The sequence below is a fragment of the Eubalaena glacialis genome, chromosome 1 (assembly GCF_028564815.1).
Source record: "Eubalaena glacialis isolate mEubGla1 chromosome 1, mEubGla1.1.hap2.+ XY, whole genome shotgun sequence".
Classification (NCBI taxonomy): Eukaryota; Metazoa; Chordata; class Mammalia; order Artiodactyla; family Balaenidae; genus Eubalaena; species Eubalaena glacialis.
In genome coordinates this window covers 113,231,246-113,244,601 of record NC_083716.1, presented here as the reverse complement: position 1 = coordinate 113,244,601, position 13,356 = coordinate 113,231,246, and the positions used below count along the sequence as shown (strand labels likewise).

Genomic DNA, 13,356 nt, shown 5'->3' with positions numbered 1-13,356 from the left:
CCACCGGCTCCCAGGCATGACAGAACTGCGCAGTCCCGCTCTCTTGACGGAACCCCAGACGGGAAACGTCTTTTCAACAGACCTGATCCCAGCACCAGATCTAAGGGCAACCTGCAGAATTTTTTCCCAGGTAGAATGAAGATGGAACCTAAGAATTTTACCACTGAGCTGCAACAGAAGAAGAGAACAAAACACACACGCATACAGCCTGAGTTTTAGAGTGACACACGCTTGAGTCCAAATGTGGGCTCGGCCACCCCACTGGTTTGTCGTTGGTCAGTTACCTCACCTCTCTGAGCCCCAGTTTCCTCGTCTGTAAAATGGGCAGTAATCCCAAATGCACGGGATTGTGCAAAAGAAATTCAGACATTTCAGACAGTATTTGTGGCAGGTACATCCCAGTGATGGCTGTGTACATCTTTCAACATTGTAACTAAAAAGTTTTTTAAAGTCTTTTGAAATTAGGAATGGTGATTCGGTTCCCTGTGTTACCGGATGCATCATTTTGGGAAAGACGGGGAGAACCAAGCTCTGCTGGAGCCGTCTCAGGAGCAGCCACTGTCAACATCCAAACGCCCCGCAGACTCCCAGACTCCCAGGAGGAGCTGTGGGGCAGGTGGGCGGCGGGCCGCAGCGACCCTCTTCCCAGGCTTCCCGTCCAGAGGAGGAGCCCACACAGGCGAGGGCCAGGCCTCCGGGTCCCCACAGGCACAGACAGCGCCCCATTATGAGGCAGCCTGCAGCTGGGCCCCGCTCGAGATAAAGGCCGTGATTTATTCCGCACACCCAAACGGGGCCTCATTATACGGGGCAGGACACAGGGACCCTAAGCAAGCGTCCTGAAAGAGTCCCCTCTCATTGGACCGAACAAGACTCCTCGGCCTCCCACCCTCCCCATTCACAAGACCCCCTCTGCCGATGGCCAGTGCGGGCTTGGGCGCCCAGGCCCGTTGCCATGGCGGCCAGCCCCTCCCTGGCCCCCTCCCCCACCCCACCCCAGGAAATTACCCTGATCTGAAACGTCCTGTTGTGTCTGTCGGTCCCAGCCAGGCCTCCCACCCGGCCGGCGCCCACTCTGCGGCTTCGAAGACAGTCGCACACTCGGCCTCTGTGACGCTCAGTGACCCAGCTGGGGGCGGGGGGGGGGGGCGGCTGGGACACACTGGAATATTCACGGCCCAGCGGCAGCAGAGGCAGCCAGAGGAGTGGCCCACCACACAGGGGACCCCTCAGGAATGAAGCGGCCTTTCAGGGCCCGAGGGGCTGCAGCCTCGCCTCCTCTCCTTAAATAGCCAGCCAGCCTCCACCACAGCTGCACGGAGCCCACCACCCACCCACAAGCTGCAGCCCACCTGCCGCCCCAGACCCGCCGAGAGAGGTAAGGGCAGGGCCTGGCGGGGCGGGCGGGGAGCTCAGGCCCAGCGGAGGCAGAGGCAGAGCAGGGCAGGGACGCGAGCCCAGCCCCGTCCCCGAGACGCCTCTCTGTGGTCGGGCTACGACCTAGTTATCCAGGCCGCCCGGTCTGCATGAGAGCAGCGCACAGGCAGCGTTCCTCTCTCACTGTGGGGCTTTTAAAGGAAGGGTGAGCGCCCGGCCTGCGGTCCCACGGCTGCAGTGACAGCCCCCGTGCTCCGTACCTCGAGCCAGGCGGCTCCGGAAGGGGCCCGAGGAGGAGTCAGGAGGGAGAGGTGCTGGCGGTGCCGATGCCGGGAGACGGCCACCTCGGCCACCTCCCGCCACCAGGCCCGCCCACATCCCCTCCGCGCAGGCCAAGCCCTGCGCCTGACCCACGGCCGGGGCCCCAACCCCCCCAGGCCCGGGCCAAACTCCGCGCTCCCCAGTCGCCCCGGCCAAGCAGAGCGACACGTCGAGGGGCAGCGAGTGCGGGCGCTTCTAGGGACCCGCGGAGAGGAGCAGGCGCCACTGCGGACCACACGGCGGGACCAGCACCAAAACTCCTAACGTGGCGGAGGGGGAGAGAAACCCCGACAAACCAGAAACGGCCTGAAAGCATTCTGAAACCAAGTCTGCTCCCCCAGAGAGAGCGCGGTGCACACAGCCTTCAGGGGTGGGAGGCGGAGGGCACGGGGCGGGAGCAGAAAGCAGGCGCTGGCCCGCCCACCAGGTGCCACCTGTGCAGGCACGCGGGGCCCACGCTCGGTTCACTGCTCTGCCGTCACCACTGTGCTGCTTTTTGAACAAGGGGTGGTGCAAACTGTGTCGCTGGTCCTGGGGCCAGGCCCCTGGGGGAGCCGCTGAGCCGGGGAGGAAACTCCAGCACGAGCTCTAGCAGCCGGGAGCTGCCAGCCTCCACGAGAAAGGCAGGTGGAGGTGTTGGCTGTCCCTGCCGGGTCTTTCTGACCTGACTTCCTACTCCAAGGCCGTCGCCCGGCCAAGTGGCCCTGGGCAAGTTAGCGGATGCTGAGCCTCCATTTCCTCATCTGTAAAATGAGGCAACGGACGCCTGCCCCTCAGGACTGGGGTGCGGTGTCCAGGCAGGCCCGCCGCCTCATGCCGGCCAGAGGAGGTGGTCAGTACCTGTGAGTGGCCCTCACGGAGGGGCACGACTGCACCGCCGCGAGGCACAGCCCGGGCCCGAGGTCAGCCCAGAGCGGAGGGCACCCAGCTCAGCCCCTCCCCATCCCCAGGTTTCCAACAGGACCCCTCCCTCACTTGGCCTCCAGACCACCCCCCCGTCAAGTCACACACACCTGGACCAACAGGCAATAATCGCTGTATCAGAATTTCAGGCAGCCTGAACCACTCTGGAGCCAGGAGACATCATCTGGGCAGGGGAACTGCCCTGGACCCCTTCAATAATTAAAATGTGATATGATCGGGCAAGCGCCCGCCCTCTGCTTGAGGACGACTGGCCAGATGCTCTCTGCCACTCACCCACAGCCATCTGTGGGGAGGGAGGAGCCCAGGGACCCCGGTGGTGGTGAATGAGGCATGAAGCTGCTGCCCGGCCCGACAGCCCCTCGTCCCCGCAGTCTGGACCACCCTCCCTCCCTCTACTACGGGAACCCACGCCTGGGGACAGCACCCAGCCTCCTCCTCAGGGCTGACGTCCCCACGCCCTCGGGGCACCTGTCAGCCCCTGCCAGGGCTGTTATCATGGGCATGAAAGCGGAGGCCTAAGAGCCAGGGGAAGCTTGCAGACAACTTGCCCCACGCCCTACTGCTCGGCGGGACACGCCGCTGCACAAGCTGCTCCTCCCCGCTTCCTGATGCCCCCCTGCAGCCCAACCGCACAGGCAGGGAGTGGAGGTGTCGGGAGGCGGGGCTTCAGGGGGGCCCCAGAAGCTGCGCTGCAGGCAGGGGTGCGCTAGGCGGAAACCCCAGGGCGTGAGACGGACCTGGCAGCCACCTCCCCGACCCCCGCTCGGGGCTGTGGCCTGTGTGGGGTGTGGACAGAGGGCGCTCTGGCCCGGCTGTCCTGCCTTCTCCTGCCCACACCCCCTGGTCCCAGGCCTGGCGAGGGAGGCGGGGTGTTAGGGACCTTCCCTCTCCTTTCTGGATCTCCCGAGTTGACCAAAATCAAAATAGGAATCTGTTACTCTGTCTGCTGGGGCGGCAGCAAGGGTGACCCACTCAGACCTGGGGTCGGCAGACAGAAATGTCTTGTTACCAAGGCCAGCAGGGTTCCGAGCTGCGCGGCCTCTCAGGTGTAGGTACACCAGGCGGGCGAGGCCAGGCAGAGACAGGCCGCCTCCCTGGGCCCCGGGCCTCTCTGGGGCTGCAGATCTTGGCCAGAAAACCCTGGCAGGTCTCCCTACCTCTGGGAAAAATGGCTCTTCCTCTCCTGGGAAAGAATCTATCTTCTGGTAGTTAAACTACTCTGGGTGGTAAAATACCCGCTGCAGGCCTGGGGCCCAAGGGCTTTCTAAAACACAGGTCTCCACTCATTAAGATGCCTAACGTGGGGCTGGTGGGCTAAGTCCAGAAAGTTCAAGAGACCTTGGGATCCAGGTCCGGATGGCCTTCAAGTGCCAGCAGACAGAGCAGGCCTCTGCCCCTGACACTCTGACACTGCATTCCCAGCCAGGCCCTCCTGTGGCGGGTGCTGGGAGAACTGGGGAGCCCGGTGGGCAGGCGGGTCAGGGAGGGGTGCGCAGGGTTCTCCCGAGGCTGAAGAGGAGCTGGCCGAGCTCCACACACCGGGCCCTCAGGAACAGGTGACCCGGCCACCCACCCATGAGAAGTGGGGCTTAGGGGCCCCATGCACCCCGCCCCTCAGACAGCACACGGGGGGAAAGGGACAGAAAACGTGGGGCTCCTCCCTCCGCCCCCGCACCCCCCAGAGCCTCAGACAGACGGGTCGCCACGCTCTCCATGTGGTGCTGACTCCATCCCCCAGGCCTGAGAGGTGGCCTTCCGGGTCACCAGGGTCCAGCCAGGGCCCTCACACGCCCTGTAGGGACGTGGCTGCAGAGTGGGGAGCCGGCCCCAGCCGCAGTTTAGCGCCCAGTCCCTGCTTTTGGTTTTGCTTCCTGCTGAAGTTCAGAGAGCCTGTGACGCCTGCCCACCCCCAGCTGGACCCAGGAGGTGTCCTCAGTGGCCCCCGAGGCAATGCCGAGCATGGAACGGGGTCGGGGTCGTCAGGTACCGCAGGCTTCCAAGGGCTCATGTCTGCAGAGGGTGACGCCCCGCCGGTCGCAGGCTCTCCGGGGCCTGTCTGCTTGTTCCCTCCAGGCTCAGCCCCGGGCTCTACCTCCAGCCAAAGCATGGATGGCCTCGAGGTGGCATCCCCAGGCCTGACGGCCAACTCCTCCCTGGCCCCCCCAGAGCACTGTGGCCAAGAGACGCCCCTGGAGAACGTCCTCTTTGCCTCCTTCTACCTCCTGGATTTCATCCTGGCTTTTGTTGGCAACTCCCTGGCCCTGTGGCTCTTCATCCGGGACCACAAGTCCGGCACCCCTGCCAATGTGTTCCTGATGCACCTGGCCGTGGCCGACCTGTCCTGCGTGCTGGTCCTGCCCACCCGCCTTGTCTACCACTTCTCGGGGAGCCACTGGCCGTTTGGGGAGATCCCGTGCCGGCTCACCGGCTTCCTCTTCTACCTCAACATGTACGCCAGCATCTACTTTCTCACCTGCATCAGCGCGGACCGCTTCCTGGCCATCGTGCACCCCGTCAAGTCCCTCAAGCTCCGCAGGCCCCTCCACGCCCACCTGGCCTGCGCCTTCCTCTGGGTGATGGTGGCCGTGGCCATGGCCCCGCTGCTGGTGAGCCCACAGACGGTGCGGACCAACCGCACAGTGGTCTGCCTGCAGCTGTACCGGGAGAAGGCCTCCCGGCACGCCTTTGCGTCTCTGGCCGTGGCCTTCACCTTCCCGTTCGTCACCACGGTCACCTGCTACCTGCTCATCATCCGCAGCCTGCGGCAGGGCCCGCGCGTGGAGCGGCGCCTCAAGAACAAGGCGGTGCGCATGATCGCCGCGGTGCTGGCCATCTTCCTCGTCTGCTTCGTGCCCTACCACGTCCACCGCTCCGTCTACGTGCTGCGCTACCGCGGCCACCGCACCTCGTGCGCCGCCCAGCGCGCGCTGGCGCTCGGCAACCGCGTCACGTCCTGCCTCAGCAGCCTCAACGGCGCTCTCGACCCCATCATGTACTTCTTCGTGGCCGAGAAGTTCCGAGACGCCCTGTGCAGCCTGCTGTGTGGCAAGAGGCTCCCGGGGCCGCCCCCCAGCGCCGACGGGAAGACCAACGAGAGCTCGCTGAGCGCCAGGTCGGAGCTGTGAGCCGGGGGCCACCGCCTCCTCCCCAAGGCCCACCCCTCAGACTCACCACCGAGGAGGAGCCCGCCTCCGCCCCAGCGGCCCCCGAGGAAACTCAGCGGGCCACCACCACCTGCTCCGAGGCCCGAACTCATCACCCGGCGCTGAGTTCTGTCTTCTCTGCCACGCAAATCCCTGAACAGGGAGAACAGAAGGGACCAGACGGCCACCCCCCTGCGGAGACTGGCCCTGCTCACTCACAGCTACAAGACACTCAGCAGCTTCACCCCCTGCTGCGGCGGCAAGGAGGCCAGAAACATTCCTGAACAATGAGCGTCTTTCTTTCCCAAGTGCCGCCTGCGAGGTTCCCGGCCTCCTTCCCCCGACAGAGACAGAAACGCGAGGCGGTGAAGCTTTGCAGAGAGGACGCGGGAGACAGCTGCAAACGGCCCACCGGAAGAGGGGGCACTGGAAGCTGGGGGGCGGGGGGGTCTAAAGGTTTTCTCTCAAGTGCAAGGTGCTTTGAGGTCCCTTTGTGGCACCTTTGCCAAAGGACTCTGCGTTTAGGGGACACAAGCTATAAATTAGAACCCAACACTGTAGGCACATTTCAGGGTGGTCACCAGGTGACAGCAACACGGGCGGGGCCTGTGAGGCACGTCAGCTCTCCATCCCTCCTGCCAGACACCCACACACAGACCTGCATGTGCCCGACAATCCCCAGGGCTTCTCGGCAGCTGCCCAGTGCCTCCCGAGTCCCGGTGGAACACACGCTATGGGTGGGCGGTCACAGGGAGCTGAGCTTTGTCACCGCCAGGCGGCGGGGAGGGCAAGGCCCGGCCTGTGAACCCGGCTCCCAATAACCCAGACCCAGCAGGGGCAGAGCCCCACTCCTTCCCAAGAGGCTTCCACCAGTCCCGGCGGGCCAAGCTTTGAGCTGTTTTGCTCATAGGGTGGCCTGATCGCCCTCACCGGTCCTTTCTTGTACTTGATTATACTGATCATAAACATAACTGTACTTTAATAACTGAAGGTTATTCTGTTTGGTTAACACAACTCCCTCCCCAGAACTTTTCTTCCCTCTGACCCAAGAACGGCAAAGCGGAGGCAAAGGCAGCAGTGTGGACTGTGGGTCTGGTGGCCCTACGGTGGGCCTGCCCCGCGCAGCCTCTGAAGTTCTGCCCCGTGGGCTTCAGAGCGCCGACCTGGGCTGGAGGGTGCGCGTAGGGGCCCCGCGCTCCTTGCATCACAGCGATACTTTACTTTCCTGAGCACGTCCAGCCTCTTCCAGATTTTTCCAGCAGAGCACCGGAGCAGGGGCCCCAGCATGAGCTGCGGCTCAGGCCCACACCCGGCAGGTGACCCCACGGACCAGCATGGGGACCCCCCCCCGCCCCGCTGCACTGTCTGCTCCCTGATAGTCTCTCAGATCCGCACCCACCACCCAGGCTGCTACCGAGTGCTCTGCAGACACCAAGACGGACAACACGCGTCTCTGGTGGGGCAGGCAGATGGGCGAGATCGCTACGGCAGCGTCAGGAAGGGAGCTCGACCTGCACCAGAGAATGTGACAAGTGCCCGGACAGGGGAGGGAATGGGAGGCAGACAGCTAGGGCGCTGCTAACGAGGCCGGCCTGCTCTTCCCTGAGGCCTGGCTGTCGGCAGAGGGGAAACTCGCAGTTGCTTGGTTGGTTGGGCTCTGTGGCACTTGGGATGCCTTCTGGACACCACGTGGAGCTGGCATGTGGGCAGTGGGGTATGCTGGGAGAGGTCTGGGGGGGAGGCAGACATCTGGATCGCCCAGCACACTCACCATGTGAGGCAGCGGGACTTTGGGCCCAGGGCAGAGCCCCAGAGGAGCCCAACATGGAGAGACGGGCGGAGGAAAGTGAGCCAGAAGAGGAGAGGGCCAGCGCAGCCGTGAAGTAGGAGGAGACTCCCAGACCACGGGGGCCTGGTTGCCCAGAGAGGGGCGGGAGCTGCCGCGAAGGCCGCGGGGACACCGCCCAGCCTGGGCGGCGGGGAGCAGACGGGAGGACCGGGCTGGAGGGCTGGGGAGGGCTGCAGGGAATCGCTGTGGAAAGAAGGCTCAGAGGGTGCTTTGAACCCTGGGGGCCACCGAGCCTGAGCCGTTAGAAAGGGAGAGAGCGGACCAGAGCCACAAGCCCCCGCTGGAGAGGGTGTGTGGAGTGAGCAGGGCTTTGGGGTGCAGGGACACGGCCCCCACTCTGACAAGGCAGTGGGGTGGCACAGATGCCGGGTGGCAGGGGAGGGGGAGGGGAGGTCCTGGCTGTGGGCGTGAGGGTGCAGGGACAGTGGGGGGGGGTAGGAGGGGAGGAGAAAAGAGCAAGTCTTCGTGGAAGGTGACAGCTTAGCCTGCTGAGGAAACCTGGGCCCCAGCTGAGTGCTGTCCCTCCAGCAGCGCTCGTGGGGCGTGAGGACGGAGGTGGACGGCTGGGGTCAGCACTGTGGGTGGCCAGGCAGGCAGGACCTTGACTCAAAGCTCCTCATCCTTGAGGATGACTCAAGCACCCGCTTGGGCCGCCTTCCTCCTTGCTGTATGCTGTCAGCCTGCTCCCAGGAACAGCCCCGAGCCTGGGGTGGCCCCCGACTCACCGTCCCTCCCTCTCTCCAGGCTCTGTCCTCCCCCGTACTCTGGACAGGGCTCTCCTGTCTGCCTTGCAGGGACAGGGCCGCACGGCAGCCCCATCCGCAGCCTGCAGCACCTGGACCGGGCCTGGGCCTGTGACGAGGGGCCCATCTCACCTGCCGGCATTCTTCACAAAGCCCAGGTCAGCCAGCTCCACGTCGCACAGCTCGCAGCGGAAGCACCCGGGGTGCCAGTTGTTGTTCATGGCCTTGATGACGCGGCCGATGATGAACTCGCCTGGAGGAGAGAGGTTCCTGCTCGCCTCGTGCCCTTCCCCTCCGCGGCCCCCTCCCAGAGCCGGGAGGGTGGCGCCCACGGGAGCCCGAGGCCGGTGCTCTGAGAGGCAGGGCTCTCTGCCCACCCGCCCCCCAGGCGGCGCCGAGGCCTGTGTGGCCCTTACCGCAGGTCCTGCAGCATGGAGCGAACAGCATCTGGAAGTCGTGTTCGCAGTACTTCCGCCCTTCAAGCTGCAAACGGGGCCAGCAGACAGAGGACAAGGAAGGCACTGTCATCCCCCGAGCTGCGCTGGCCGGTCTGCTGGGTGAGGGCCTGCCCTCGGGGAGGCTGGACAAACACCCCACTCTGTGCACCTGCTACCACCACAGGAAACTGGGTGCGGCGGGGGCGGGGAGGTTTCCTGGAGGAGGTGATGAGGAGTGGAAAGGCAGCAGGGGGTGGGGGTTCCGAGAGGAGGGAATTCCAGACAGTGAGCAGCCCGTGCAAGGCCTGGAGATGGGACGGGATTGGCCTGTTCGACCTGGGGAGAGTGCAAAGCGAGGGGCCTCGAAGAAGCTGGCAACTCAGCAAGGCCAGCCCCTCTAAGGGCCACTGCTGCTTGCAGAAGATCTTGGCCCCGTTGGTCCCAGGAACAAGCTGAGGGCTGGGGGTGGAACTTCAGGCTGGGGAGGGCGGGGATCGAGTTTGAATTCTGTGTGTCCCTTGGCCCTGTTTCCTGTGTGAGAAGTCCATTCCCCCAGGGGCCACAAAAGACCCAAGGAAGGGACACAGAAGGAGGGACACAGGAAGTGGGGCAAGGGAGTCCTGCAGCCGCTGTCCCCATCTGTCTGGGCAAGGAGGGCCCTCGCACTGGCCCCAAGAAAGCCTCTGCGTTCTTCTCCCTTGATAATTGTATATGGTTTTCCAAAATTTGGTTTTCCCCTGTTCTCTAAAATGAGTGTCTTATTAAGCTGCACCTGGCTAGAGCCCTAGCCAGTGACCTGCAGAGGCGGCAGGAATTTAAACTGTCTAGGCACATCCACAGCGCCCTGCCCACATCTCCCCTCCCCCCACCCCCGCCTCCATCATCGGCCAGCATTTCCCAGGAGGCACCACAGGCAACAGCAACCCCTACTCTGCCAGGCAGACCACACACCCCACAGCCATCTACCAGCCTGTCCCATCAGCTTGGAAATCTATCCAGCCTCTGAGCACTGCCCTGGTGTGCTGGTAAACATTTCACAACTGGCTCTGAGGCTGCCTTGTAGCGTTTGCCGATTTCTATGGTGTAAATATTCCCACCCGTGGTCAATTTCAAGCTACCAACAGACCTCTGCATGGAGCTGAGAAGAGACATCAGTAGCCACCATGGTACAGTGTTTCCAGCCCACAGGCATAATAACAAATCATAACCTCAAAGGCATAGCTGATCGTGAAATGTAATAAAGTAATTAGGAAGTGGTGAGTTTTGAGTATTTGTTACCTTTGTTGTTTTTTTAAATTAAGTTTTATTGGAGTATAGTTGCTTTACCATGCTGTGTTTCTACTGTACAGCAAAACGAATGTTACCTTTGTTTTTAATACAGTTTTATCTCATTGTATGTTCGTATCATTTAACTTTGAATAATGGTTGTGTTTAAGACTGCTGAGAATTTAACAATCTGCTCCTGTGACCCAGTGCAGCCCAGTGCAGGCCCCTTCACTTGCATCTGGATTACGGAAATAATCGGCTTCTGGTCCCACCTGTTCTCCTAGCTTCTGTCCCCGCCCGCACACAGTCTCTCCTCAGCATTGCAACCAGGGGTCCCTCTCTAAAGTCAGACAGACGATGTGACTCCTCCCCTCCGGACCCTGCAGTGGCTCCTGCCCCTCCCAGAATGAAAGCCTAAGGCCCCATGAAGGCCCACGGGGTCAAGCAAAGCTGCCTCCCCACTCTCATCTTCCGCTGTTCCCTCTCCTTTGCTCTGCTTCCATCACACCGGCCCCCACTGCTCCTCAAATACCTGCATGCTCCACCCTCAGGGCCTTTTTGCACGTGCTGTGCCCCCTGCTGAGAGCTCTTCCTGCAGGTACACGCTGCTCGCTCACCTCCTTCAGGTCTGCTCAGACGTGAGCTTCCCTGATCACCCCCCGCCCCCGAGATGCCTTACAGCCAGAGCACCTAGCAGCATCTGATACACGTGGGTTATGTTTACTGCCTGACCTCAGGGAGGGTAAGTGCCACCAAGGCAGGGCGCTTGCACCCCAGGGCCCCCCAGCATCTGCCCAGAGGTGACAGGATGAACGGTGACTCTCCTTCAGCACCCACGGCCACCAGAAGGACACTTCACGTCTCACAGGTAAGGGATGGGGCCCCGAGGCGTGGCCAGCAAGGTTCTCAAGGAGCGCCTCTCGGCTCAAGGGCTGGCATGTCTGCCTCATCCTTCACAAGAGGACCACGGCCGGGCACGGCCCACAGGCTGCCAGAGGGCCGACCCTGAGCTGGGTCCGGGGCTCAGGCTCTGAGAAGGCGGCGGCAAGGGCCCCGGGAGCATCCTCACCTCATAGAAGAGCCCCTCGGGGAAGGGCCGGAAGCATTGGGCGCACACGAAGCAGTGCTCGTGGTACAGCTCTCCGTTGCTGTTGACAATCCGCTCGGCGGGGGCGAAGCGGGCCTGGCAGCGCTGGCACACGGCATTGGCCAAGGCATTGGACATGTTACTGGGCGGGAAGAAGGAAAGGGCAGGTCAGGGCCTGAGGGCCGCACTCGATGGACACGCTTTCTGCGGTGAAGACGGCGCTGTCCTCACCCCGGCTCGGCCTTGGCACCGCAGGGACTGAGTCACACAGTCGGGGCCACGCTGCTCGGCACTAGCTTGGGTCACCCCGCGTGGCTGTCACCCATCCCTGCAGCTACCGTGTGCCTCAGACACATTAGATGCCAGCGCAGGCCAGGCCACGGTGGCCTTCCCAGATGACAACCCTGCGAAGCCAACGCAGCACCTCCATCTCCCAGCTGGACAAGCGGAGGCCTGGAGAGAGTGACCCGCCCACCACCAGGGCCACAGTGGGTGGAGGCAAAGCCTACATCAGAACTCTGGGGCCCCGACCTTCCCCCACACCCTGCAGCCCCCGGTGCCCCACACAGGGGGTCAGGCACAGGCCAGGCTGTCACCGGGCTCACGCCGGCCAGAGCAGTCACAGCTCAAGTCCGGTGATCTCACTCATGGGGCGGCCGGGGCTGGCCCTCGCTCTCCAGGCCCAGATGCCCAGCCGTGGAAGGACCCTAATCACGGCCGTGGCCATGGGTTACAGGCTGTTAGATGACGGACACACAAGCTTTCAGCAGGGTGCCCGGCCCACTGTAAGCCCGCAGAGGACGGCGCTGTGCTTGTCAGTGTCACTGACCAGGCCCCCAGGCTGCTCGGTCATGGTGCTGGGCCATCTCTCAAGGTGTCAAGGACACCCCGGCTTCCTCCTGTGCCTCCTGTCACCCTCTCAGGGAACCAGAATGTCTCCGGTAGAGAATGTCACCCAGACACAGGGGAGCGGCTCGGCTTTTACACACTTATTTAATCCCCAAGGCCACCCTGCTTTCCTAAGGCTCAGAGAGGTTAAGTAACTTGCCCAAACTCACAGAGCAGACGACAGCGTCCAGATTTGAACACAGATTGGTCCGACTTCCATGGCTCTTTTCCCTGCACCATGAGTTAGTTTCAAATCACCTGCACCCCCAAAACATATAACCACCCTACCATGGAGAAGGTGAGATTGTGAATATTGGGGATGGGTGCAGAGTGGGGAGCGAACCCCCTCATCCACGCTGGGCAGCTGCCGTCCCCGGGGAAGCGGCAGGCATCCTGCCGGGAGGAGTGGAATCCGAACTGAACTACAGGGGAAATGGCCACACAGACAGACGTGTGCCGGCTCCAGGCTGGGGCCCCAAGGCTCAGGCAGGAGCCTGGCTGTCAGCCCCGACAGTCTCTACAAACGCCCAGCACCCTGATGCCTGTGCCTCTGGCTACAAGGGCGGCAAACAGATTTTGTCTCGTGTCAACTGGGTGGGCACAGAAGGAAGGTCAGGCTCAGGGAGGAGAGATGTAACCCGTTGGCCACATCGCGTAGAGGCGTGCGGTGGCACACGGCACGTCTCCTGAGAACATCTTTTCAGCCTGTTCCGCCTCCCGGGATGCTGAAGCCCACCCCTCCCTCACGGCCACAGCACCGGGAGGAGGTGGGAGAGGGCTCCGCCTCTCAGGGGTCTAGGTGTGACAGTGGGTCTAGTGGAGGGTCGCTGCCACGTGGACAGACTGGAAGCCGGCCTGGGGCACCCGGGCAGGACTTCCTCTCTGCTCTGCTGGAGGAGCCCTCGTGGCAAGGGCAGGGCCGGTAGGCCCCTCGGCCTTGCCAGGCAAGTGGACCGCTGCATGCCTCTGCCTGCCCTCAGGTGTACTTGGGGGACCAAAGCCGTCTCCTGCATCCGTATTTAAGCCAAAGGGGCAAGGAGGCAGGACAGTGGCAGGAGGGGTTGGGCAGAGCCCAAGATGACAGGGAGGCTCTGTGCACAGTGGCCACCACCCTCCTCTCCAGCTCCCTGCTGATCGCCACAAGGCGGAACAGAGAGGGCAGGGACTGACCAGTCGCCGTGGGCTGGGCTGGACTCCGTCAGCACGGGCATGGTTTCCTGTCCCAAGAACACTGTGAACCTGGAGGTCTTGTTCTCCCCAAACACACATACCCAAGGTGGCTGGGAGGAAGTTCCAGTGCCTGGCCATGAACAAGACCTTG

General features: G+C 62.9%; 2 protein-coding genes across 5 annotated transcripts in view; one reads left to right on the top strand and one right to left on the bottom strand.

Moving 5' to 3' along the window:
• The window catches only part of LIMS2 (LIM zinc finger domain containing 2), a 40,892-nt gene that overhangs the window by 6,107 nt on the left and 21,429 nt on the right, over positions 1–13,356 (bottom strand). For all 4 annotated transcript variants that reach the window (XM_061183017.1, XM_061183019.1, XM_061183018.1 and 1 more), the window contains exons 2-4: positions 11,130–11,289; positions 8,774–8,840; positions 8,490–8,610 (exon numbers count right to left, since the gene is read on the bottom strand). In XM_061183017.1, coding sequence (XP_061039000.1) covers positions 8,490–8,610; positions 8,774–8,840; positions 11,130–11,289 — 348 coding nt within the window. The remainder of the gene's footprint in view (positions 1–8,489; positions 8,611–8,773; positions 8,841–11,129; positions 11,290–13,356) is intronic.
• GPR17 (G protein-coupled receptor 17) lies at positions 3,979–5,747 on the top strand. The gene is given in 3 exon segments (XM_061199591.1): positions 3,979–4,099; positions 4,206–4,249; positions 4,251–5,747. Coding segments are annotated over 3 exon segments (1,662 nt in total).